Source organism: Haplochromis burtoni, unplaced genomic scaffold (genome assembly GCF_018398535.1).
Source record: "Haplochromis burtoni strain Fernald_Lab_line unplaced genomic scaffold, NCSU_Asbu1 Contig_13, whole genome shotgun sequence".
NCBI classification, from domain to species: domain Eukaryota; kingdom Metazoa; phylum Chordata; class Actinopteri; order Cichliformes; family Cichlidae; genus Haplochromis; species Haplochromis burtoni.
In genome coordinates this window covers 3,144,267-3,171,229 of record NW_024582374.1, presented here as the reverse complement: position 1 = coordinate 3,171,229, position 26,963 = coordinate 3,144,267, and the positions used below count along the sequence as shown (strand labels likewise).

At 38.4% G+C, this 26,963-nt stretch overlaps 5 protein-coding genes across 6 annotated transcripts; 1 reads left to right on the top strand and 4 right to left on the bottom strand.

The window, feature by feature from the left end:
- Positions 1-516: 516 nt before the first annotated feature.
- LOC102294874 (hydroxysteroid 11-beta-dehydrogenase 1-like protein) lies at positions 517-5,103 on the bottom strand. The gene is made up of 6 exons (XM_005932403.3): positions 4,914-5,103; positions 2,505-2,635; positions 2,098-2,301; positions 1,922-2,015; positions 1,349-1,514; positions 517-1,267 (listed from the first exon to the last, which is right to left on the bottom strand). Exons 1-6 carry the CDS (start codon positions 4,993-4,995, stop codon positions 1,084-1,086), a joined length of 861 nt encoding a protein of 286 aa, XP_005932465.1. The 5' UTR covers positions 4,996-5,103; the 3' UTR covers positions 517-1,083.
- Positions 5,104-9,163: 4,060 nt separating this feature from the next.
- On the bottom strand, positions 9,164-15,262 carry LOC102294590 (hydroxysteroid 11-beta-dehydrogenase 1-like protein). The gene is made up of 6 exons (XM_005932402.3): positions 15,066-15,262; positions 12,786-12,916; positions 12,440-12,643; positions 12,269-12,362; positions 10,446-10,611; positions 9,164-10,357 (listed from the first exon to the last, which is right to left on the bottom strand). The coding sequence occupies exons 1-6, from the start codon at positions 15,148-15,150 to the stop codon at positions 10,174-10,176; spliced, it is 864 nt and encodes a 287-aa protein (XP_005932464.1). The 5' UTR covers positions 15,151-15,262; the 3' UTR covers positions 9,164-10,173.
- Positions 15,263-15,491: 229 nt separating this feature from the next.
- On the top strand, positions 15,492-18,281 carry micos13 (mitochondrial contact site and cristae organizing system subunit 13). Its single transcript, XM_005932401.1, has 4 exons — positions 15,492-15,673; positions 16,063-16,219; positions 17,458-17,515; positions 17,753-18,281. The coding sequence occupies exons 1-4, from the start codon at positions 15,645-15,647 to the stop codon at positions 17,848-17,850; spliced, it is 342 nt and encodes a 113-aa protein (XP_005932463.1). The 5' UTR covers positions 15,492-15,644; the 3' UTR covers positions 17,851-18,281.
- Positions 18,282-18,671: 390 nt separating this feature from the next.
- On the bottom strand, positions 18,672-23,202 carry LOC102293785 (spindlin-1). Its single transcript, XM_005932399.3, has 5 exons — positions 23,064-23,202; positions 22,371-22,412; positions 21,861-22,108; positions 21,534-21,767; positions 18,672-20,546 (listed from the first exon to the last, which is right to left on the bottom strand). The coding sequence occupies exons 2-5, from the start codon at positions 22,388-22,390 to the stop codon at positions 20,341-20,343; spliced, it is 708 nt and encodes a 235-aa protein (XP_005932461.1). The 5' UTR covers positions 22,391-22,412; positions 23,064-23,202; the 3' UTR covers positions 18,672-20,340.
- A 1,282-nt stretch (positions 23,203-24,484) lies between these two features.
- LOC102293498 (serine protease 57) lies at positions 24,485-26,077 on the bottom strand. Of its 2 annotated transcripts, none has more exons than XM_005932398.3 (5): positions 25,949-26,077; positions 25,653-25,806; positions 25,363-25,492; positions 24,966-25,220; positions 24,485-24,865 (listed from the first exon to the last, which is right to left on the bottom strand). In XM_005932398.3, the coding sequence occupies exons 1-5, from the start codon at positions 25,986-25,988 to the stop codon at positions 24,713-24,715; spliced, it is 732 nt and encodes a 243-aa protein (XP_005932460.1). In that variant the 5' UTR covers positions 25,989-26,077; the 3' UTR covers positions 24,485-24,712. The 2 variants fall into 2 exon arrangements, with proteins under 2 accessions (XP_005932460.1, XP_042072690.1); XM_042216756.1 differs by having other exon boundaries at positions 25,653-25,818; positions 25,949-26,027.
- Between the last annotated feature and the right edge of the window lie 886 nt (positions 26,078-26,963).

Here is a 26,963-nt window from a genome sequence, read left to right as displayed (position 1 = left end):
TTCAGCAGGGAAAACAAAGACTTAAGATTATTTATATTGTTTGTTGTCATTTGCTTTTGTCCTTTTGTCCTATCAAATAAAAAATGTAGAGTTACTTAAAAAAAACAAACAACATTGAATTAATAAGAAGTGCTTCCGCTCCCTTAAGGCCAAAACAGAGAGAATGAGGAGGAGCTTCTTCCCCCAGGCTATTTTGGCCCTGAATCAGGTGTAGGGCTGGACTCTCTCACACACATCACATCACATCACCACACGCACTCTGGTTTTTCTTTTTGCACACTTCTTATAATTTATCATTTCTTTTTTAAAATAATTTCCCACATAAACTGCTATTTGCACATTTTTACTGTAAATTTCTAAGTTAAAATCTGTCAATTTTTGTAGTAATCTGTAAATCTGTAATTCTTACTGTCATTTATTGGTCGAGCTTTGCACAGCAATAAGCATTTCACCTCATGTCATACTGTGTATGGTTTGTGTGTGTGACAAATAAAATTTGAATTTGAATTTAAAGTATGAGAGGAAAGAATATGTTTATTGCTTTTCATCTTTTATTAGTGAATAGCAGAAATGTGAAACTTTAATATACCATTCATGGCTGAAAATCATGAAAGGAAAGTGTGTGAGAGAGACAGAGATAGTCTTATTTGTAGTAAATCAGGTGCTTTCTTTCTGAATTTTCACTTAGTGGTGCAGTAACGGTTGGACAGCGGTGGCTGTGCTATGCAGATAGGAGCTAATCTCTTTGAGGGAGACGAAAATGAAACAATTTCAAGCCGTAAGCTTTTTTCCCCGTAGACATTTCATAACTGGACAGCTCTCAAAAGCAAGGTGAGAAAAGTGGAAACTGGAAAAGTCAAAGATTATGCCATAAAACTGGGTGTATTAAAATATGAAGGCTAAGATTCAGAGGAATGGAAGTGACATACACCGGCTACAGACGAGCTGTCCATAGTATAATCCTGCCCAGTGTGTACATCAACATTTAAAAAAATCAATGGCAAAGCTGTAAGCCAACATCCAAGCCAAATTTCTGTGTTTTTAATTAAAGAGGTGTAGAACTGTGCTTTAGATAAATGTTCTTCATGGGTTGTAGTTGTAGGAACGCTGGACCACATAGTCTGTAAAAGAAGGAATCCAATCTTTGGTGAGAGTCCAAATGTATGTGAACCAGGGGTAGAAAAGCTCTGGCTGTCTCGTAGCTCCCGTGATGATGATGTTCAGGGCGGCCTCTGTGGCGGGGTAGGCTGGCATGTTAACCTTTCCCCTAGGACACAAAAAATTCTTGCAATTAACTCATGTAAACAGCACAAATGATTTGACTGCAAATCTTTTTATGCATACTAACTTGACTTTGCTCATAGCTGTTTCGGTGTCAATGAGCCCCAGCGTGCACACAGAGATGGACACATTGCTCTTCTTCATAGCCAACTCATGACGAAGAGACCCAAAGAACCCATTCAAGGCACTTTTTGTTGAGACGTATGGAGCTGTTAAGGGACTGGGCATTTTACCTGTGAAGCATCAACAGCTGTTAGGAATTTTCTGGAGTTTTCAAACTTAACATGTCTCGACTTTCCTCTGCTAATCGATTCTTGGAGCTACTTTTGGTTGCTCCCTTATGTGGTTCGATAACCAAGGAGTCACCACAGCGGGTCGCTGTGCTTGACTAGGCAGCTTTTTCTTTCTTTACACTGGATCCCCTCAGGGAATGTGTCAGGAAAACTGGATGGTCCACTGCAGGACATTAGGCAAAAACACATATGATGGCTAAGGTTATAAATATCACTAATGTGGCTAAATTAATTAAAACTTGAAATTTTGATTTTCTTCGAATTATTGCATGGTCTTTACTTTACGATGTAAAGTGGCTTAAGGTGACTGTTTTTGTGCTTTGGTTGAACTATAAAAACAAACCTACCTGCAAGTGAGGAAACAATCACCAGCGATCCTTTATTTTTCTCAAGGGAGGGCAAAGCTTTCCAGGCCATCTGAATATAGCTGAAGAAATTGATCTTTGTACACAAACAAACATTCATGACTGAGGGCATTCCTTTCATTTTATGTTTCTGATAGAGCATCAAAACGCTCCGTTACCTTCATCAGCCACTTGGCATGTTCTACGTCTCCATCCCACATGGCGACACGGGTCGAGCCGATGTGATTGAGAACCAGGTAATCCAAACCTCCCAGCTTCTTCAAGGCAAAATCTACCACTCGATCAAGGTCAGGCTCATTGGACATGTCTGCTGCTATATAAAAAGCCTCCTGGGCTCCCAAACTCAGACACTTTTCTACTACCTGTTAGTCACAATCAATAAGAATGGCATGAGTCATATAGCTAAAACTGCTACTCCAAAGAACTAAAGAATATCCTCATGTACCTCATACTGCCTTCTGAGCTGCTTGATTTCTAAAATATCATCCCTGACATGACTTACATAAACAATAGAACTAAATGACAGCATCTTAGTAGATTTTGAGTAGTTTACGTATTGACTGACCTTCTGCAGTGTGTCCTTGCTTCTTGCTGTAATAACAATCTTGGCTCCAAAGCGGGCATAATGATATGCCATTTGTTCGCCGATGCCTTTACTGGACCCAGTCACCAATACCTTGGCACCTCTGAGAGATTCTGTGGCAAAGATTATATATACTATACTAATGGCATGTCATTATACTAATACACAAACATGGTAAAGGTGTAAGTGAAGCATTTAATAAGAATAATGCAGATGTGTTCAACGACCTGGAAACAATCCTTGCTGTTAATTGTCACTTTATAAATAAAATATAATACAAGCCAAAACTGTGTCCTCATATGCTCTTAGTGTTATGGTCTGTTTTGACTTTTTGCAACCATCCAAATAAAAAGATTGCACTTTGTTATTTTTGCCCGCCCAAGTATTGCATTTGGAACCCCTACACCACACAACCTGAAACTTTCAGGTTGAAGGACATTTGGAAAAGTTTCGGCCTTGACAGTAATGTATGAGGTGGTTAAAAAGTCATATACTGTGCTTAATCAATAATCTGCCTTTTCGGGGACTTCTCTTTGTCCAAGAAACACTGTTTTGTTTTTGAAGTGATTCTGAGATCTTATCTTATCTTTTAATGTCATTGACATCCAGTTTTTTAAGTGTTCACCCTTCATGCTTGATAATAGTTAAAGTCTTGTTTCCACACATTAACAAAAAGGAGAAATATACAGAACTGAAGTTTGGGAATATCAGATATCAGTATATCTGCAAATGTCTACAGATGGAAACAAATTAAATGCTATTGTCCATTTGTGAAACATGCTTATTTAAAATGCCAGAGTGATATACAAGGTGTGGTAGGTCGTAAACCGGCTGGATGCAAAGTGTTGTAATTGTTGAATGGAGCACATGGCATGTGCAAGGGCATAACCAACAGTTCATTGACACAAATCCGATTAATTCAAATTCATTGCCTGTAGAAATCGATGTGCAAATCTCATAAACACATATTCTATTCATATAGAACACAGAAAACATATCAAATGTTTAAAGTGAGAGAACATACTATTTAAATGACATTGATCTTGCAGGGCGAGTGAGGAATTATTATTATTATTTTGATATATATAAATATAACCGTTACAATCAAACAGAATCAGAATGCAATGCTGCAGAGACGCCTGATCTCTTGCATGTAGAAACTTTTCCATACTCCTGGAATCTTTTGATGACATTATATAATGCCAGTGATAGGATATTTCAAGTTTTTGCTATTTTACATTTTCCTCCAGCTTTTTCTTTTTGTACCACTTACTCTTCTAGTCTTTCGTTGCCCCTGCCCCAACATTTTTGAGACATGTGGCTTCCATCAAGTTCAAGATGAGCTAATATTATTCTTAAAATGGTGAATTTTCCCGGCTTTTGTCAGTTCTCCATGTTCTATTGTGAATAAAATACAGGTTTTGAGAGTTGCAAATCATTCCACTCAGATTTCATTTGCATTTTAAAGTCGTTAAATTGCTTACTGTTTTCATAAAATATCCTAAAAACAATAAACCTTTACTATCCTTTTTAAAGAGATATCTTTGGTCCATGCAAATCAGAAAATTATGTTATATGAGTTTACTTATTATGTCTAATAACTTTACATGTTTCATTCAGATGAGCTTAAGTTTCACAGTCCTGACTGTATGGCAAACATTTGATACGGAAAATGCAAACTATAATATCTGGGAGTAGGTGACGAGGAGAATACAGGAATATATAATTCACAAATTCATTCACTTGGCTTTTGCTTTTGCTGTGTGTTTGGATCATTACTCATCTGTAATGGGAACTTCTGTGCCATCAGTTTTGCAGCATTTAACTGAATCTGACAAGTGGTAGCAGAATTCCTCCTGCTATTTCTATCAGCAGTCTTAGATTCATGTTATTTCCTGTGAACCATTTGAATGCAAGTTCAACAGTTGAACGTCACTTCAGACCTGTTATCTGCTTAATTGATGCACACGTCAACGTACAGATGTTTATTAGAGATTACTTTTAAGCCTCAATCAAAATCAAAAGCAAGGTCATGAGTTAAAAGATAACTACTTCAGTTTTTGAAGGCACTGCACGTTTTTATTGTCCGCACAACTGTTTCAATCAGTCAAACATTAACTACAGAGTGCAATGATCTTTTACCTCGTATGAATCTTTTAACTTTAACGTCTAACCTAAGTAAATGTCATATGCAGACTCCTTTAAAATGCTTTCATACACTGTTTTCACGCCATTCATTCCATAAACAACACCCCAGCCTGTTGCAACCTGTAGCTCTAATAGCATCGTCTTTTATCAGCAGAACTGCTCTTTAGGTCATTGAACCAAAGTTTACAGATAAATATAGATTAATACTTGCTCTCAGTAACAATAAACATAATCGTACTTTACCTGCATCAAAATTGCTGGTCCATCTGATGGCCAGGAAAGCAACAAATATACAACTTAAAATAATCTTTATGAAAGCTTCCATTTTTAACAGCTTGCTGCTAGTTGTTTTGAAGTGTTGGGCTTTAGACAGTTCACGTTTGAGGACACAAACTGCCTTTTATGCAACCGCATTCCATTCACCCTCCTCCTGTCGCTCTGTAAGGAGGCGTGTTTTCAAAAGTGGTGAACTTCAATAAGGCCCACCCTCAAATGCAAAGAGAAAGTGCTTTTTTATCAACACATTTCCTTACAGTAGCTTTAACTTTTTATTTAATAAACTGCACAGTGTTTGATTTAATTAGCAATAAATAAATCCAAAAAGATAAGACATCAAATGCCAGTTTTAGTCTGTCATGTTTAGCATCTACATGGATGTTAAAAAAAAATCACCCACAATAATTATTTATCTGAGCTGAGCACTAAATCAGACAAAAAGCCTGAGAAATCAGACAGAAACTCTGTGTACGGCCCAGTTGGATGATAGATGATAACAAATGAGACTGGGTTTTGAGTTTTCCAGTTGGGGTGGACAAGGCTAAGCATCTGGCTTTCAAATGAATTCAAACTCAGTCTTGGTCTTTGATTTTGGTTTAATAATCTAGTGTTGAAAATTGCTGCCACACTGCCCCCTCAGCCTGAGCTTCGAGGATTCTGACAATTAGTGTTGATTCGTTTAAACTAACATAATCATCCTGCTGTAAACAGGTTTCTGTCAGGCAGAGTAAATTAATTTGTTGATCAATTATTAGTTAACATACTAACAGGGACTTAGAAGGAATGAGAACTAGCTTTACAGGTATACATAGTTACTCAACAGTCACCACAGATATGATGAGTCCCAGGGGCGTCACTAGGTTTTAAGGACAGGGGGGGCTTAGGCCCCAAGAGATGCACATGATATGAACGAACGTAGTGAATGAGCACAAAATTTCACAAACAGAAAACAAGACTGAGAAATTGTTTTCCTACTTTTTTGGACAGATTAAACATCCTAGGCCACCAATAGATCTATTGTTTTATTTCAGTCTGTTTTATAATACAGTACAACAAGAAAACAGAAGAAATGTGTTTGCTGCATCAATAACAAGAAAAAAACTGAAAATAAAAAAGTACATCATTTTTATGGCTGCAATCACCAGTTACTTGGTGGGTGGAAGCATCAAAGAATGACGTCTGTTTTTAAGAGTGGCAAATCGGTCAATCGGTCAATCACTCTGTTGTGACTCAGATGCTTTTTCATGTCTTTTTCAATAGACATGACTGCAAGACTGTGAAGTCTTTTCTGACCCATTGTTTGACGCAGCCAGGAGTGCAGCCGACGCAGTGCACTAAAGGACCTTTCGCACGAGCAGCTGCTGACAGGCACTGTTAGGGCAACTTGGATGGTTGCCTTCAGAGAGGGAAACATGTCTGAATCAAGGAGGTTGTACACAGACAACATATTTTTGGGTGGACATCCAGCCTCTGTTTTCCGGGTAAGAAAGTTTCTGGCCACCAGAACCTCCTCTTTTTTCAGGTCAAGTCTGTAGTGCTTTGCAAGTTCATTCAAGTGTGGTTCACTCAAGAAGTTCTCAGATTTAGGACTGCATGCCTGGATGCCTTTTAGCAGCCCTGCATCTACACTGCAAAATCTTTGATCAAGCTCGCCAACCATCCGATCCACACAAGGGAAAAGTAACTCTCTTTTCAATGTGTCTGAGTTGTTCAATTCAGTGCGTGAACCCACAGTTGCCTCCAGGACAAAATCCTCCATTTTCCTCTGCTTGTGCCTTGTCTTGGCACCTGGTTCAGGGATACTGTGGGTGTTACACAGGGCCTTGGTTTTCTCATACAGCTCTGTAGCAAATGCATCTGAGTGTTTGCCCTTAAGTGTGTCACACACAGCTTGTTTGCAGATAAAAGCTTCTGCCAGGTCTAAAGTCTCTTTCTGCAGGAATTTGTGGAGTCCTTCGGTTACAGACAGAATCGACTGAAACATCAGTAGTGCATAGACTGCTGAGAACTTGTAGAGCTTTGCTCTGAGACCAACAGCTATGGGGGATCCAATTGCAAAAAAAAAATCTAATAAATAAAATAAATAAACACCAACTTATTTAGGGGGGCTTAAGAATATTTTAGGGAGGCTTAAGCACCCCTAAAATAGGCCTAACGACGCCACTGATGAGTCCTCCATACTGTCACTAGATGGTGCTGAGGTCTCAATATAAAAGCAGCTCTAACCCTCATATTCTCCTCAAATATTACTATCATAGGCAATGGTTCACATACAATTGTGAACCAACATCAGTGAAATAGTCAGAACATGGAAATGTTCTTGTCCAGCAGTCAAGTGTTTTGTCTGCACTACTGTACACATGATGTGCAGAGAGTGTGTGCATGCTCCTTGCAGATATATCTCTTGCATTGTGCACAGGTCTTCCTAATCTTTGAATCACTCCTGGTTGGGACAAACCTGGCACCTGCCTGTGGTTTGTACCACTGGAAAAGTTGGGCTGAGACTTTTCTTTCTGTTACTTTGCTTTCTGTTAAGTCTCCTTTTCTTTGGTTTTGCATTTCTAATTATTTCTCCCGAGTCCACATGCTGGCTTTCTTTATGAGCTTGGCTCTCTGCTTCAGGAGAGCTGTGGTCACTTTACTCATAAGGAGGAATCTCCATAAAGGTATCAGTCTCCTGCTTCAGTCCAACCTGCTCGCCCTCATGACTTCTACAAAGTTCCTCCTGTTACTCTTTAATCTGTGGAGGCTCTGGGCCATCCTGGTCCAGACTGGAGTTTGTTACGGATTCAAATATTGGGGATGGATACAAGAGGAAAAACCACAATAACAACACTGGTCAAACGGGTTGAGTCAAACGATGATTTTAATGATCACACGCGTGGGAGATGGACACCGTACGCAGACAGCATCAGATCTCAAAATGGTGGAGCATTGATCAAACTCTTATAGCCTCTAGTGGCCCCCACCTAATCATAAAAGCCTAAACATTCACATTCTTTCTCTCACACAGCGCCTAAGCTACGACCTTGGCTCCCTGTTTATCTGCTCCTGCTGAGATGGGGCAGAAAACTTCAGTATGTTCTGTTCTCTTCCAATCAGACAAATAAGGCGATGACTTTCTGCGAACAGTATTTCTTATAACTCAGCAGTATAATGCGTCATAAAACAATATCATTCATTCACAATAAATCAGCAGGCTAATGTAATGCAAATCAGTTTAACAAATGTAATAGTTATCACCTTCTTCTAATTCAGGAGAATAATGCAAACCAAAACTACATAATAATTCACAATCTTTAATGAGGGGTATAACATGGCATAAAATAATATTATAATCCCACAAGTTCCTCTCCTGCTGGTCTGTGAGAACCTTCTCCTCATAAACATGCTGCTGTTAGAGGTCTGAAAAGACAAATACAGAATAAAATGGCAGAAAACAAACATTTGAGGAATATATACTGTTCTGAACCATTAGCAGGTGGCTCACATTTACCAGTGAAATTTAACGTGCACATATGTGACCAATTATTTGGGCGCTGATGCAGATGATGGTTTAGTCATAAACCATCATTTGCCAGTACTGACATCATTACTCCAGTGCAGTCACCTTCTTGCCTGCCTTCTGTGAGCTAATCAGCCTTTTAAATCTCAGTGCTCTTTTGACTTTCTGCCTTTTACACTCTCATTGTGCAACCACTGAACCTAGCCATGTGGGAAGGCACAAGCCCATTACTGCCACCTAATGGACTGGAGTGTGGAGAGAAGAATTGCAGGGGGGAAAAAAATCAAAAACTATATTCTTTCCATCAATTTTATAATTTGAAGATACTGATATAACAGATTGCAAATTTTCTGTGTTTCCTTCCTTGTGCTGGTAAACTACGGTGAAACTTTAGTTTTGGTCAATTTCTTTCAACCAGTCTCTGGATCTTTTGAATATGAATATTTTACATTAAAGTTGATCTATAAGTCTTGTACTATTATTCCTTGTGATATTCTTTTTTGATTTTTCCTTTCAACTTGTGCTGCAGACTTGGATCAACAGACCACATAACAAGTATCATTAATCATTATTTTAAATAATATGGCTTATTTGAAGAGTTTCAGTCAGGTTTCAGAGCTTCAAATAGCTTTCTTCCTATTCAAAAGGGAGTTTTTCCTTCCCACTGTCGCCAAGTGCTTGGTCAAAAGGGGTCATATGATTGTTTTATGTATTATTGTAGGGTCTACCTTACAATATAAAGTGCCTTATTGACTGTTGTTGTGATTTGGCGTAGTATAAATGACCTAGGTTTAGTTGTGCCTGTGGCTGTCAGTCAAAGCAGACAATTGCAATAGGAGGCTAACATTTTTGTAGCTCCATAATTAAACACTAATAGTGGCATTGGGGTTAGCACATACAAGAAAAAATCTAAATTTAAAGTTATTAGGTCTTCATACCTTTAAGGTGCAGAACAAATATTTCACTGGCAAAAAAACCATTTTTTTCCATTTGCTTTTATGTGCATTATCATACCTCACGTTATTTCACATTCTTGACTTTGTTTGCTTTGGGCTTCTCTATTGTGTCACCCAAGTAGCTTCCTGACTGCTCTTCTCCACTAAGCTGTACTGACCTGGAATATGCTAAACTGCATTTTATGGTAAAAAGATATTTCTGTCAGACTATGGATGACTTATGTGGTCTGTTATTATGATCTACCTTTCCTTCCCTTCATTAACCACAATTAACACCAACAAACATGTCAGGAGGAAGCTGGTTTATTTTTTTGTGTTCATTATCAGCAGCAACAGCAGCAACACGAAACGTATTCATTTATTTCATAACCAAATCTCATGTGAGGTATTGTGTCTGTGTGTGGGAGGGCTGAATGGAGGGGTGAGGTTGTCTTATCAGTAGTAAATCAGACTTTTTTCTTCTGAGTTTTCAAGTACTAGTGCAATAATGTTTGGACAGCAGTGGCTGTACTATTGACACAGACACTAATGTCTAAAATGTTAAAATAGTAGCCTAAAAAGTAAAATCCCAAGTCCTGAGCTTTTCTATCTGTATACATTTTATTACTGGACTGTTCTCAAAGAAATGATGAGAAAAGTGGAAACTGAAATGTCAGAAATGTTCCCGCAAAATGTCAAAGAGCTAGGCCAAAATCCAAATTAAATGTTGATATTTATAATTAGGAACATGTATAATTGTGCTTCAGTTGTGCTGAATAAATGCTCTTCATGGGATGTAGTTGTAGGAGTTCTGGATCATATAATCTGTGACAGAAGGAAACCAGTCTTTGGTGATAGCTATAAAGTATGTGAACCAAGGGTAGAAAAGCTCTGGCTGCCTTGTAGATCCCGTAATGATGATGTTCAATGCAGCATCTGTGGCGGGGTAGGCTGGTACATCAGTGACGCCCCTAGGATAGAGAAAATTCTTACACTTAATTCAAAAATATCTCAAAATACACAATGTCAAATATTTCTGCATACATATATTTGACTAACCGGACTTTCTCCATAGCTGAGTCGGTATCAATGAGACCGAGTGTGCAGACAGAGATGGACACGTTGCTCTTCTTCATAGCCAGCTCATGATGAAGAGACCCAAAGAACCCGTTCAAGGCAAATTTGGTTGAGGAATATGGCGCCACAAAAGGAGAATTTATTTTACCTGTGAAGCATCAACAACCGTTAGAGTAGGAGAAGCGTCTTCAGTAGCTTTCTTGGAGCTTTCAAACACTGTCAGAACTGGTTACGACGGGGAGTCAAAGTCCATTTTAAACGCATTAGAGAACTGCTCTTTTGCTCAAGCCTGTGTTTAATATTGCTCTTGTAATCGTCTGTTATTGTATATGATTCACAAGTTTCTATTCATTTGTCTGTACTGAATGTCAGTTGTTTGGTTTCTTGATTTGTTATATTGCTGTGTGTTGTAACTTCTGTTTCCCCTTTGGCCATTTCAAATCTCTGAGCTCTGGAAGTCCAACTTTTCATCTTTTGGTCTAGTTTAGCTGTTCTCAAACTGTGTTAAGGGGCTCTGCTGAGGGGCCCAGCGCCACTGCAGAAGGGAAGGTGGGCAGGTAATGAGCAGGAAAAAATAACCAACTTGATGAATATGAATTATGCAGGTAAAATACTTTTCTTAGAGTTTGCTGATTCTAATATACTGACCTTTAGTTCACTTTTCAACTTTGGTCACTTTTATTCTAACAAAGCTTCTTTCAACTGCTCCCTGAATCACAAACCACAATGGATGGTTTTGGAAACTGTACTTCTTAAAGTACTTTTATTGCACCATGTTCATTCACTCATGAGCTGCTGTAACATGAATCAAATGGCTGAATTGCCACCTCAATATCCAGTCAAGTTCTGTAGAGTCTTGCTAATGACCTACTAATTTTATTCAGGTGTGTTGCAGCAGGGACACATTTAAAAGTTTCAGGACAACAGCCCTCGAGGACTGGAGTTTGACAACTGTGCTCTAGGGGAATACCCAGGCATTCCCATGGTAGCCAATAGATCTAATTTCTCCTGTCATACTTGTCTGTGCCCTGAGGCCTCCTGCCAGTCTGACATGCCAGGAGAGGTCTATTTAAGAGTTCTACTTAAAGCACATTGTAAATGACTGAGGTCCTCACCCTATCTCTAAGAGTGAGCCCAAACACCCTGTGAAGGATACTTTTTTCAGCCACTTGTATCTGCAAATCTTATTATTTTGGTCACTACTGCCAGCCCATATAAATAAACGAGCATAACAAGGTAGACTGACCAGGAAATCGCCAGCTTTGCTTCTGCGGTCAGCTTTGTGGTCACTTTCATGCTCTGGTGAGTATTCCTCAACTTCCTACCAAAACTTAGGCTCCTTCCCCATTAAAGATGTCCCCACGTCCCTTACAGCAAAAAAGCCAACAACTAGACTATCAGTACTTGCGACTTTGACTGGCGCCCAATCCAGAAAACACTTTCCCTCTACAGATTCTCCTGCAGGTAGTTGACCCATGGTACAATAGACCTTTTGGGCTTGTTTTAGTTGAGCTCCACACGAATTTATGGCCCAGCCACCTGGTGCACACAAACAAGCTCCAGAGTGGCTTATCAACTCTTGTCATCATAATACATTAAGTTAATCTTAATTACTGTATTACCGTACTTATTTATCAGTTGCAGTAGAAAGTGCCTTTAAAAAATGTCAGTTTAATTGTATCTGGTGGGTGAAAGTATTAGGAGGTATATATGTGTACACACAATTTGTATTTGATAGTTTGTCATCATCTGCATAAAAAAGTATAAAGTATAAAAATGCTGAAGAAGTGTAAAAATAAACCTACCTAAGAGCGATGAGACAACAACCAGCGATCCTTTATTTTGCTCAAGGGAGGGCAAAGCTTTCCAGGCCATCTGAATATAGCTGAAGAAATTGACCTTCACAAAGAAACATTCATGAATCAGCATAGTCTCTCCATTTCCTGTTTTGAATGACCATCAAAATACTCAGTTACCTTCATCAGCCATTTGGTGTGATCCACATCTCCCTTCCACATGCTGAAGGGGCTAGGCCCAATGTGATTGAGGACCAGGTAATCCAAACCTCCCAGCTTCTCCAGAGCATAATCCACCACTTTGTCAGGGTCAGCCTCATTCGCCATGTCTGCTGCTATATAAAAAGCTTTCTGGGCTCCTAAACTCAGACATTTTTCTACTACCTAAAGGCCAAAATTATTAAAAATGCACATGGTTAGTTAATTGAGAGAACTACAGAATGTGTCTATTCATAACTGTCACAAAACAACACAAGTAAATGGCAATCTATGAGCAGAATTTCAACAGTTTATTACGTAAACTGACCTGCTGTAAGACTTTCTCCCTCCTTGCTGTGATAACAATTTTGGCTCCAAAGCGGGCGTAATGATACGCCATTTGTTCACCAATACCTGTACTGGCCCCAGTCACCAGTACCCTAGCCCCTTTGAGAGAATCTGAAACAAAGGTTTACCGTATTCAACACGGAATGGAATTGTTTTAATACATGAAAGGTTAATAGAAACAACAAAAATATGTTATTTCTATTAGTCAACAATAAATAGAGTAAATGACCACAGTAACTATGGCATACATTATTAATATGTCTATGCATGCAGAAAAAGTTTTTAAGTGAACTTGATGACAATGAAATAGTTTCACATATGGAAAAGATATATATAAATCTTATAAAGTTTGTATCTGTCTTGTGTGAAACTTGTATGAAAAGCATACAAGAGTGAAAACAGATATAAGATCCCTTGAAGAATTATATAATGAAACTTGTATGTTTTGGATACTTACTAAAACAATATATGAAAGTAATGAGAAAGTGGCCACTATTTCTTTTCCATATGGGTTAGTTTATCTAGAATCATTCTTTAGGCAGATATAAACCCTAAAAAGATAAGCTAATCTTAGCCCTCCATATATTGCTTCAGGTCAAAGGGCATTTGAAACTTTTCCATCTTGAGAAATTGCAAAATGCATACTCTTCATTTGGACTAGTAAAATGCTTGGATATTGTGTTTATTTATTTCACCAGAATTTCCATGCTGTATTTTGTTTTTGAAGGTCCCATATCACTTGTTTGTTGCTTTAATTCTTTGCCTGGTGCTATAAAGATTTAAATATCCTGCAGGTTTGAAAATTTTCACTCCCCATGCTGGAGAATGGAGCCATATGTCAGTACCGTTTTCCCTTCAAAGGTTTAGCTAAATGTGCTATCAACTGCATGTTCTCTCTCTCTTATTCCACTTCTTATTCCCATTAAGGGTTAGGGTTCATGAAGCAGACATTCAAACTGCATTTTATTACTAACCAAAGCAAACACAAGGCATCTGAAACAAATCGTCCTGCGCTGTCGTACATTTGTGAAATATAGGCATTTAAGCTTTAAAAAAATGTGGTATTTTATAAGGTTACAGTGTTGCAGAGTAGAGCACATGGGATATGCAAGTATACATAACACTAGTTCACTGACATGGACCGCATAATTTCATTGCTTGCGGAAAATTGACTCTACAGTGTGTTCTCAAAATGTGAATAAATGCTGGATTCTCTCTTTGGTAAGGCCTTGGTCACATGCGGAGAGCAGATTATTATCAATTACTCGCTCACTTTGTACTGTTTCTAATACATTTCTTGAACAAATCATTAAATTGTTACTATTACCTTTCCAAGTTGGCAGTAATACACACCCACACCATAAAACTGCCTTTTATTTGTTAATAATGTGGCATGTATTCTATTATTTCTATAATTCTAATATGAATTGTTGGTTTCATTTTTTCAGATTTTATGTATAATTTTTTTTTAAATAGCAAAGTCTGACCTGGCATTTTTACTCAGAATGCTGATATCTATAGATATCTGCTGTTGTTTTTGTTGTTTTCCGGGCCTTCTGTACATTGTTTTTTTTTCAAGAATGTAACTGGTAATTTAAACATTCCTGTGGTTTCTGGTTTTATAGCTCATGTTTTTGCTTTTTCAGCCTTTGATTCCATCACTAATTCTTTGAAACCCATATTGAACATGCAAATTGATTTCTTGGACTCAACTTCAGATCTTTTATCTCCTTAATCTGGCTACACCTGACCATAAAGCCTCAAATTATTGGCCCGGGTGCTTTTGAGCTTCAAAAATCAAATCAAAGTTGACTGCACATGATGTCTATTAAAAAAAGACTTCATATGTATAACAAACAAGAAAAAAAACAAACAAGAAAATCCGTCATGATTTAATTCATAATAATTAGGAAAAAAATGACGTAAAATATTGTAATTATGACTTTAATAGTGAGGTGTTACGAGATACTAAGTTATAACTGTGACATAACCGAGTAGGCTAGCTAGGATTCTTTCACGTCAGTCTTACCTTTTTCATGTGAAACCTTCATTTTTAAGTTCATTAAATCCGTAAGCGTGACTCTATTTAGCTGTTTTCAACTTATACATTGCAAATGCATACCACGCATATGTATGGATCACTGTAGGTCCAACACCACCTAACACATTATTGTCTGCTGGACAAACCTGCATGCCTGCTGCAAGTTTGCAACTAAAAACAAACAAGTACTTTCTCACACTGACAAAGAACAGAGTTTACCAGCATCAAATCTGGGTGAAGTCCATTTGGCAGCCAGGAAAGCAACACATATACTAGCTAAAAGAATTTTTGTGACAGCGCCCATTATGGCAGTTTGGTAGCAACTGATCGGAAATGCTAAGCTTTAGAAGTTTCTGCCAACTTTCACAATCCCAGTTTGAGAAAACTAAGCGCATTTTATGCAGCCCACTATTTCTCCCCTCCTTCCACTTTGTAAGGGGCGGGGGTTGGTCAGATAGGTCTGCCCTCTTTCATGGACACAAATCATTTTTTTGTTATTTTAGTACTTTTAAAAAAAATCTATCTATTTTTTTTAATTCATCGAAGCGCCAAAATCTTTAATTTATTTGCCTATACATTTATAGTTTAAAAAAAGAATCAAGGCTGACGAATCTGCGCCTCTGAAATTACATCCGCCCTTACTTTTGAAATAGCAACTTTATTTACACTCCGCTGGTGCACACGGATCATCAAACAGGGTTGTCCTTCAGTGCAGCTAACCAGCTAGCCTGATCTACGGCTCATTGTTGGAGTTCTCGCAATAACAGCTTCTTAAAGGAGAATAGACCGCGCTGAACGATGGCGACGAGGATTTGGCCTGTTATGAAGTTAGTATTTTTATTTCAACTCCCGCGGTTCCCTATACTATTACTGCTCTAAATGCTCTTATTGGTAATTAAGCTAACTTAGGCTAAGCTAGCTGTCAGTCATACCAGGTCATTTTCAGTTGATTTCGTTTTAGCTCCAAGTTTAAGACTTAAAATATGCTTTTCTTTATGGAGTTAAACTTGGGCTGATATATTAACTCTCTGCAATGACGTGAGCTTATGTGGGCGATTGTAAATTTCCCAACTATTAACTGCTAACTTGGCATCAAAGAATAATTTGTTGTTTACTTTGATAACAACGACGTGTGTCTGTAGTTTCAGTTTGCCCTGTTGGGAAATTGGGGTATTTCAGATTAATTGCATTACTGCATCTGTTCTTTCATTTCCAGACTGGCCACCAAGGTGACCATTGCAGGAGGAGCTGTCTATGTTGCCTATGACTCTGGTCTCTTGGGGAACAGTGAACAGGGCTCAGAGGCTCTGCGTAAGGCCAAAGCAGTAATCCCACCTGCCATGGAGGAATGGATGAAGTACTTTGGTGTGGAGGTAGAAGATGCACGTTATAAACAACTAGGTCTTCCTGGATCAGTGCCACTAGGCCTAATACAACAGAAAGTAAAATGGTTTTATAAAGTCGTTGCATTAAATGGATCAGTGCTGCAGACAGCAAATTTGATGACTTGTACCATAAATGTGTAGAAATTTCTTTTTGCTTTCTAGCCTTTCTCTTATGAGATCAGAAACGCTCTAATGCATACATAGTTAAAGTACAATCATGACATCATAAACCTTTGTGAGGCATGTACTTTGATTCGTGGTAATGTATGCTGCAGACCTAACTAGCTAGCAAGTTGTGGTCTAGATTAGAGATCATCAGGTTGAAAATATAGTCAATAGCAATTCTTCAGATTCTCCTGTGCCTTAAGTCTGGTAACTGAGACTTACCAGATTTAGGACTGAGACTTTATTAAAGTAAATATCTTTTCCAGCATTGCTGACCAAAGTGCTTAAAGTGCTCATGCTCTTTTAATACTACTGGACTGGCTGTTTCTTCCCACACACACTCACACCACTCCTTTAGCTTCAACACTGCTGTTGCTTTATATCTGTATTATTTAATCTTTTCAAATGTTTCAGATATCATAGTTGTAGCTTTGTAAGATCCGCCCATGTTTTTGACTGGTCGACTGCATCTATTTGAATACACTCCCAGCTAGATTGTTAAACTCTGGCTTGGCTTAGTCGATAAACACCTTTGTAATTCTGCTTATCTTGGTTCTCAGTGTTATTTTAATTGAAGTCAGATAATGGAAAGATATCCAGGGAATGCTGAAATTGCTTCATAGTACAGGTCCTAGTTCTGCTGACAAACCAGTTCAGGTGATTTAAAAAAAAAAAAAAAAAAACCATAGAAAAGAACAAGAGTATTTATCCATTTCTTACTTATGATTTTATTCACAAACTCCAACAAGCAAGTTTTCACTTGAAACAGTGTATAAGTGCGTCTGCTCTTCATGATTTTACTTTAAAACTTGATTTGTTTATTTATTCATTTATTTTTTTCTTACTATTTTGCACTGGACAGAATAGTAGTCGTATTGTCCAATTATAATAAACACTTTTCAAAATGTATTTACTTATTTAAACTTTTTATCTTTTTCTAAATCAGACCTAAGATAAATTAGACCTTACAAGGAGTGTTTTCACCTATACTAATAGAAAGTCTGTATACCAGCTCCAATATGTTGTTAACAGAAAATAATGCACCCTATCCCTCTTGTCAGGCTCAGCTTCCAACCATACCTAAGATTGAGTTCTCTCCTGTTGACGCGTGGAATTCTGGTAAGAATTCAATTATTTGTTCCTTTTTTAAAAAAATTTACTGTGGTCACAAGTTTGGCACAGACTTTCTTTTGTGTATTTCACTTGTTACATGTAGTAATAGTTTTAAAATTGTTTGGAGGCAGTAGTCTGTTTTAAAATAATTTTGGTATTGGTATTACTTTTGGTCTAGATCCTATATTGACCCTGATTTTTCACTATCTAAAACCTAAACTTCTCTTTTTTCTTTTGTTGCAGGCGTACAGTGGACGATTTCAAATCTTTCTGAGGCCCCGACAAAAGCCACTGAATACACAAGTCAGGGGCTGCAGTACTTGAAGGACCTCACAAAGTGAACATGAACTCTCTGGACAGCCTCACATTATCAGTCCTTTTGACTTTTGCACTTCAGAATGACATTACTTCTTCAAATGTTGAACCCTGCCATAAGAATGAAGCAACACACAACATCAAAGAAAACTGCTAGATTAAAAGATTAAAAGCAAGGAGGCTACTCTGCTGAATGGGTACTGTGGTTTTCTAACTGATAGTGGCCTTTGATGGGAGATGTACATAATGGGAAGGAAATTTTATTTTTAAGAAGGCAATCTTTCATTTTGTGTATACCTCAAAATTGTGTATACCAAATAGTTGCTATCGGCACTGTCCAGCAGAGAGTGTTATTCTGCCCTCACCTTGCCCAAAAAATGTTAAGAATATCTGTGTGTGTGTGTGTGTATATATATATGCAATTTCACTATTTGTGAGCAATATATCAATCTTCAAACGTCTTGTCTCATCTTTAGTTTGATCTATCAAGTCATATCACATATAGTGCTCGAGAAAAAGTGTAAGACCATACAAATGTGCAAAAATCTTTATTAATCATGACAATAATAATGACACAGTTCACTGTTGATTCTGCTACAACTTGAAAAGAGGGGGAGATGACCTAAAGCGTGAGGAAGAGCACACGCAGCCATTTATGATCGGTTGACTCCACTGTACACGATGCAGACACACTCCACAGCACCGCGAGCGGCGATGTTTAGTGTCAACTTTTTTTTTTTAATCTAAATGTAAGAAAACATTACCCATTCTGCCACGTGTTATCACTTCTTCACATCCAAATAAAGTTTATAAACCTTGAGGCACTGATCAGATATGATGCATGCAGAAAAAAAAAAGCAAAGGCTGAAAAGACTGAGGCCAGTTCAGCAACTACCACACGGTAACGAAAGCGAGATGACGTCCACGTGGCAAGCGAAGAGCCTTAGCTTCCCAAACATTGATTATGCCTAATCTTAAAATAAATTTCTGATCCCAGTGAAGCTCTTCATTGAATTTTTCTTTAAGTTTAGGACTATGTTTAATCCATGAGTGGGAAACTGGCTGCTCGTATTTGCAAGACTATGAGTTCCAAAGGGAGGAGTCGAGATTAGTCACTGAACAAATCAGTTGATTACAATCTTTAAATATTCATATTTTAATTAATGTACATTACTTTTTCACAAGAAGCTGGTGTGGCGTTTTAATGAGATACTCTTAATAAACTGAAGTAATCACAACAGGCAACATTACAAGTAATTTTACACAAGTTTCGTAGATTAAATACTGTCATTATGTACTGTAGCTATTTTTTTTCTTTTACATGCGTGTATCTTAAAGCGAAATTCTGCCACATTAGCATTTAAGGAAACACCGTTTGGGGGAAACTATTAAAGTGTACCATTACCTAAATATGTAAACTTTATACAATAAAGTGCTCCCCACAATGTCAACAGTGAGATTATACAACCAATGATAATGTGCATTATGTTTGACGAACTTTTTCAAACTGCATTAAGAGCACACACACATCACTAATACAAATTGATAGTTTTAAAACTTTGCTCCAGCTGTCAGTGTTGCCACTTTGAAATGAGGACCAAATAGCAGCCTCCCTGGGCAAAGATTCATTAAGAGCACAGTCAGAGAAATGGTAAGTACAGTATTGCAAAATGACAAGCCGGAAGGCACTTTATGATATCAGTGGGATCAAATTCATATGCAAATTTAGTACTTTAATTACCAGCACAAACATGATACTTGCACTCTTGATGTTAGGATTTAGGGCCTGTGCAGAAACCTTCCTTCAAGGTCATGTTCAGCATGAATGGCATATGCAGCGTGCAGCCACTTCATCCAGCTATGAAAGCTGAAATACTTCACGTGGTGCAAAGGTGCAGGAATATGTTGGCTTTTAAAAAGAATTGGCCTCAATTAAGATGGTTTTACAATGCAACTTCCATTTATCTCTTCTGGTATTAAGTTAATTTGATATTCTTTGATGAACACACACACACACATTTGCATCTGCCCATTTCTTTTAATAACTACCTCAGTGGAAAACACCTAGTCCATAGGTGTGTGTCAACACTTATCGTCAATTTAGATAAGCCAACATAAAGTGCCCTTTGAAAGGAGATATTAAGCAGCTTCGTTAGTCACTGGAATTTAATTAAGAGGAGCACTTTTGGGGACAGACGTGAAAGTGCTGCACAAATGTTGTGCAGTGCAATCTTTGACTTTGTCCAGACTTTAAAGTTGTATTTAAAGTAGAGCAGCAACAACAAAACAAAAACTTTCTCTCTGCAAAACAGCCAAGCATAGCAGTGCTACAGTTATGCTGTGCATACAAATAAAAAAAAGAAAAAAGAAATGAAAAGAGATTGCACTGACTTCTGAACAATAAAGCATGTCAGCTATTTAACCCTGTCTAGGCTTTGAATAACAGATTGTAGCAATGAGTGGAACAGTAGCAGGTGGAGAGATGTCGGGGAATTAGATAAAAGTGTCCACTATCTCTAGGTGGTTTTGACAAGGTCATAGACATGAATATGAAAGTCATCGTCATATTTGATGTAGTAGACAGAGGGCTTGGCCGGGACCTGGTAGATGACCAGGCCTGTTCTTTTCACACCCTTGTCAGTAACGTACTCCACTTGTTTCCCAACGAGACTCTCCGTCTCTTCTCCTGGCTTCCTGTCTGCAGGCAACAGGTGCTTGTTTTCTGTGGAGAGAGGTTAATCATTACAACACCAAGATTATAATTACAGAAGAGATGAAGAGTAAAATAAAATCCTGCTGCTGGTGAAAGCTGTTGATAAAAAGAAAAAAATAATGGTGTCATTGTCATAATTTTCACAAATTAAAAAAAAAAAAAAAACGTACTTTGTTTTTATAATTGGCTTTTTATACTCGTACTATAAAGGTCAAAGCATTTTGCATAAAGATCTCTCTATTTGCATTAAACTTCACTTGAAGTTAATGTGAATACCTATCTCTGACAAATCAGATGTGGAAATTTCTTCACATGCTGGAAATGGTCGTTTAGTGATACTATTATTCAATCCTTGGGCTTTATTTACACAGCATGGCAGCTATATTAGGTATCTGTAATACTCCAATTTAACTCAAAATACTTTATTTTAAGGGAAATAAAGTAGGGAAATGCTGCTCACTTCCTTCAAAACGCGTCATTCTGCCAGAGTGCTTCTGTAAGTAAATAATAATGGATTGCATTTATATAGCGCTTTACAATTCCACTATTCATTCACTCTCACATTCACACACTGGTGGAGGCAAACCACAGTTGTAGTCACAGTTGCCCTGGGGCAGACTGACAGAAGCGAGGCTGCCGTATCGCGCCATCAACACCAGTAGGAGGTAGGGTGAAGTGTCTTGCCCAAGGACACAACAACCAGGACGGACGGAGCTGGGGATTGAACCGGCAACCTTTCGGTTACAAGACGAGCTTCCCAACCCCGTGAACCATGATTGCCCCAAATACGACTGATTAGATGATGAACACAGACACCGATCATGTTTTTGTTTGTTTTTTTAGCTCACATGGTATTCATGCCCAACAGAAGAAAAATGTATCAAATAATCTTCAAAGTGTAAAATTGATTTATATAGATAAAATGGGCCCAGTTTAACTCATTTCTAATGCCATAGGACAAAAGTGTTTACAAATCTTTACAGAAATTAGCAATACCTGCTTCAGGCAGAATCCTGAGGTCTCCTTCAGCATAGTCGTCCCACAGCTGGTACATATAAAGAACGGGGTCCTTTTCATAAGTAATATAATACCAGTTGGTCATAACTGGTGCTTTGGAGAGGACCATGCCTCTCCACTCATTCTTCTCTCCATCTTCCTTTTCAAATAAATGCTCCACCGCTTTGCCAACCAACTCCTCCGCCCCTGGAGGTGTCTTGACTTTATTGTTTACTGTGGAGACAGAAGCATGAAAGAGAACAATACAGACCCAGCTGTAACTCCAGAATCTGAAGTATGAACTGATCAAGGCAGACGCTGACTTACCAACTTTTTCTGACAACACTTGTAGGTTGGACACTCTCTCATCCTTGAACAGCTCAATGCCATAGACGCAGTCAAAGCCATCGTATTTCACCATGAAGAGGGAAGGATTTACACAAACTCTGTCAAGTACTGTGCCCTTCCATTTGCTCTGATTCCCCCTCTCACGCCAGTTATGCTGAATGCGGACTCCCAGAATGTAGTTGGGGTCTGGGGTTACTGCGTCACTCAGTTCCCCGCTGCTCCGTTTTCTGGTAGAAACAAGACGAAGATGCAAGTCTGTGAGCCTGAGCCTTACACACAGGTCCAACAACCTAACCTAATTTGCTCTTTTAAAAATGCACCTGAGTAAAAAATACAGTATGACCTTTGTCACATTTCTCAGCTATTTGTTCATTTCTGTGGCTTCCACGTGATTAAAACACTTGGGGGGTGTTTCTTGCAGTGACTTCTTTGTGACAACGACGGCACAATGTGACATCAAATACATACAGCAGACGTAGATCGACATACCTGCCCCTTTTCTTGGACATGCCTCCAGAAATGCAAAGGTTACTAATTAAGAGAAAGACAGGACAATTAGTTTGGCTGCCAAACTGACAAGCACATGTATGATGATTATACAGTAAGAGATGCCACACACACATATATTTATGAAACAGATGCTGCCTGTTCAACAGACGGACAAGTCCTCGAGCCAATGAATTTGCATGACGGAATAACTTCCTGGGTATTTATTGACACAACATTACCATAGAGGTCACTGTATACTAAGACAAGACTGTGTGTGTTATAGCTGACACCAAGCCTCCCCTCATCTTAGGATCACAAAGTCTTAACAAAACCGACTGACAACTTTGAGAAAAGCCGTTTCACTGCTATGTGCGAAATTACAGGATTTAATGTTAGAAGGTTACAGTGTGGCGCAAAGGACTCACCAAGTTACACATAAAAGCTGACTGGCAAGGCCATTAGACCCTTTACGTTACATGTACCCTACCTGTCCTGGACTAAAGCCAGCACACCGCCTCTGTAGGTTATCGGAAACAGTCTTAGCTCTACCTCAATGCAGATGTTACTGTAGGTAAGTGTAGGCGGACACATACATCCAGCACACTCTTCGTTGTCTCTAATGGCAGCTAGCAAACACAGCTAAAAACTGTGTGTTTACAGCCTTGTTCTCTATGTGGAACATATTTTCATTACCTTTAAGCAGATTTCATATCAGCATTGTTCAGTTCGTCTGGCAGAGAAATGTTGCCACACACCAACCCGCCTATGTAAAATCTCGCGAAACCTGTGGGAAAGGGAAAGGAGGGGGGGAGAAGACTCTATATCCCGTCAAGCCGTGAGTCACCAGAGCCGTAGAGAAGAATGAGAGCAGGGCGCGGGGAGTGATGGGAAATGATGTTTTGGTTTCCGCGAAACTGACTTTTTTTTTTTTTTTACACAAAACATAAACAGTTTCCGACAGTGATTCGTGAATACTGTCAGCTCGTGTGTTTTAGAAATATGAGAAATAAAGCGGTTAAGTCTTTGGTACATGGGCAAGATGACAAGATAGCTACACAACACAGCCAACAAGCAGGAAAAATGAGGTCAGAATTTTCTATGACGCAGGAGTTGCCTATGGTTTCAATTAAAGGGACAGACGGTATTTGTTTTAGTTTTTTGGCGTAACTGTTTGAGCTGTGAGAGCATTTAGTTTGTAAAATTAGAATATTACTCTAAAACATGGGAATTTAAAGCTTACAACAATACTTTATAACAATAAGGAAGCTGTTTTTATTAGATGGACTTAAAATATTGTAAAAATAAATGTGCCGGCTTAGAATTAGGAGTTAATAGGTGTGGACAAATATTAGACACATGACAAAGACACTTGCATAGTGTGACCTTCATGTTTTGGGCTGCCTTAATCATCTGAATCAATCTTAGCAATCTTAATCTTATTTTAACATATGCACAGAGCCAGTAACATATATTCAGTATGATGTTATATGAGCTTTGTAGTGTTTCCCATAAAGCCATTACTAGTTGCTCTCCCCCTAAAGGTATGTTAGAGTACTGCAGTTGTTGTTGGGGGTTTTTTGGTTTGTTTATTTGATTTTTCAATATATTTTTTAAAAGTCAGTCAAGCATAATTTCAAAAACACATTTTAAAAAGTAAAAACTGGAGGTTAATTAAAAAATAGTATCCAATAAAATATTCTAGAGAGGAACAAATATAGTCAGGCTCAGTGTGGAGTGAGTTTTCAATATTTAACAGCAGAGACAAAAATGTTATATGGTTGAAATGCAGCAGTTATGAAGATGACAGTGTTGGAGGCCGCCTTTTTTTGTAACACCTAACAAAAACAAACAAACAAACAAACAAACAAACAACCGGAACAGGATGCAGCTGCCTCCCTGTGACTGAGAATGACAAAGATATTCAGTGAAGCTCAATGAGCCTGTGCTTCTTGCTAAATATTTTAACTCTTCCGTGAGGTATCATTATACTAGTATCACTGCATGATGAGGAAAATGATTTGCATGAATTGAGTGTTTCAATATTTAGTGTAATGTTCGGTACGCCATCCAGATTTTTCAAAAAATAAATAAATAAAATCACAATGTACAATAACTCTCGAGCAAAAGTATTTTATTTTAGATTGTGCTCTTATTTGAAACACATTGAAGTGCACCAACAGCAAAGAAGAAGAGAAAAGCATGCATTAACCTTTCCTAACCCATCTGAAAGGCACACCTAAAGCAAAAGGATATCTGTGATGAGTGCAGAATTACAAAAATCATGGCTACAGCACCATAATCCAATCAAGCGTTGCGACACATTATCAGTTAGTCTAACTGGCCTAATTGTCATTCAACACCCTTTGAATCCATGCCCGGAAAGAAGATATGCGTGTATAGACATCGGGGGTTTGGGGGTCTCCACATCGCCTCCCAGAGAAAGAGATAACACCTGCTGCATCTCCATCGCACACCAGCGGTCCACCTGAGTCTCCCTTGAAGAGAAATGATAAAGTACACTTAAGTACACTTGCGCTTTGTTTAAAATACAGGTTTTTCAGGTTTTCCCAGTACTCAGACACTTTAATCTCTTACTGAGCAGAAGCCTTGAAGGCTGTGGGATCCCACACCGCAAACCATCGACTGTGTGATGGGAACTTGTCCCCATCTCCTTTTGCATATCATTTGTGGCAGAGTGGTGACGTTGACTTCCTGAAGCGTTTTTGGTAAGGTGTTGTTATCGCCTATATCGCCCCAGCCTGCTGTGATGCACTGGCTGATTTGATTCAGCCTGCCAGGTTTCAGAGAGATCACCTGAACTGCTTGAGACACTTGGGCCCTCCGGTTCAGCTGAGAAGGAGATCAACAACAGGAAAAATACTTTAAAAAGCTGAACGGTGTTAGTATTTGCATAACCTTAACATCACAAGTTATGTTTCTGTGCAAATTAGAAATGATCATGATCATGTTAGCAGACAGCTGTTGTTCTCACCTTGAGGAGCATGATATCATTTTTGTGTCCATCATAGCCTGGATGCGGAAAAGATTTGACCACAAGGAACTGCTGCTTCGTTGGCTCAGTACCTGTCAGGGAATCAACTCCCAGCACGACTGTGGGTATTCTATAAATTGCAGCAACATTTATTATGTTATCAAGAATCCAAAGTTAATAATTTTTCTTCCATAACAAAGAAACCTATTATGATATTGAGAAAAACTGATAGAGGGGTTTTTTGTCAGTTCTGCAAATGCTGCCGATTAAAGCAAACACTGAATTCGTACCCACGTGTCTCACAATGTGCTGCTGTGAGTACAAAGTCCTCTCTCACTAGTGCTCCTCCACACAAATGGCGACCTTGAAGTTGCACTGAGGCCATGTAGGGGAGTGAGTGGGGGGCAGCGTCTCGGCCTCCAATAATCCGAGAACCGTCAGCTCCTGAAACACAAACTAAGACGTCATTTGTTTATAGCAATCCAGGACAATATGTAATTAGTAGTAGGATAGGTAGCAAATAAAAATATGCACAGTGTTTGTCAGATTTTAGATTATTTTTTATCAGAAAGACATGAAAGCTTACCACTGAGGACAAACAGCAGAAGGAAGAATCTGGCTACCATGGTCACTGGTGAAATCCGCACTAAAGTTTAGGGAAGCAAATGTCTCTTTTCATGTTCTTTTGTATTGCTTAAGTGTGTTTGCTAAAATGCTGTAAGGTGTCTTGTAAAGGTCTTGGTAAAAATTACAAAACAAGGTTTCATAATTGATGTTAACGGGCAGTGGTATTTAAGCTGTAACTAGATGCACACAATGCTCAGGAAGTTTAGTTGTTCATAATTGTTCCTCCTTAATTCTAGTTTGCAGTTAACTACAAGTACTAGAGGTGGACGGATCGATTCAAGTATCGACAGCATCGATACCAACACTAGTATTGGTATCGAAATTCAGCGTGTAGCCCGCTGAACTCTGTTAATTATTTCTTTGGAAAAAATAAACCTCAAACATGCACTGTGAAAAATGTCAGAATCTTTTTGTGTGCGTTAGAGAAAGAAAAATGTAGATTCCAGGTCTCCAAAAACCCAGTTTTAAAACACATGAAAAGCTCAAAGGTGTGTTTTGTTGTGTTAACTAGTTATTGTGGAAAGTAAAAAATCACACTTATTTAGTGATGATGAAAATGTGTTCAGAATTTGCAAATTGAGAATTCATCTCATTAATCAACTTCAGCAATACTGGCTCTGTATTTACTTGTTATCAGATCGATACTAAAATTTGTAGTGTGGCGCAGCACTACTGTGAATGAGGGAAAGTGTGAATGTTGGACATTTTTGTTGGAATGTCCAGGCAATGTTAAATGACAAGATATACGTGTTCAAATAGCATCAATTAACACACAACTTCAGATTTTTTATTTCTATATGATAATATTCATGACTAAACAATAAGAACAAGTACTCTGATGTTGTCTGAGTTTTTGTGCAACGTATCGGTATCCGATCAGTGTCGTCAAGACCACCCTGAATTTTACTTGGTATCGGATCGGAAAGGAAATAAGTGGTATCGCACATCACTAATAAGTCTGTGTTTGAGTGTTT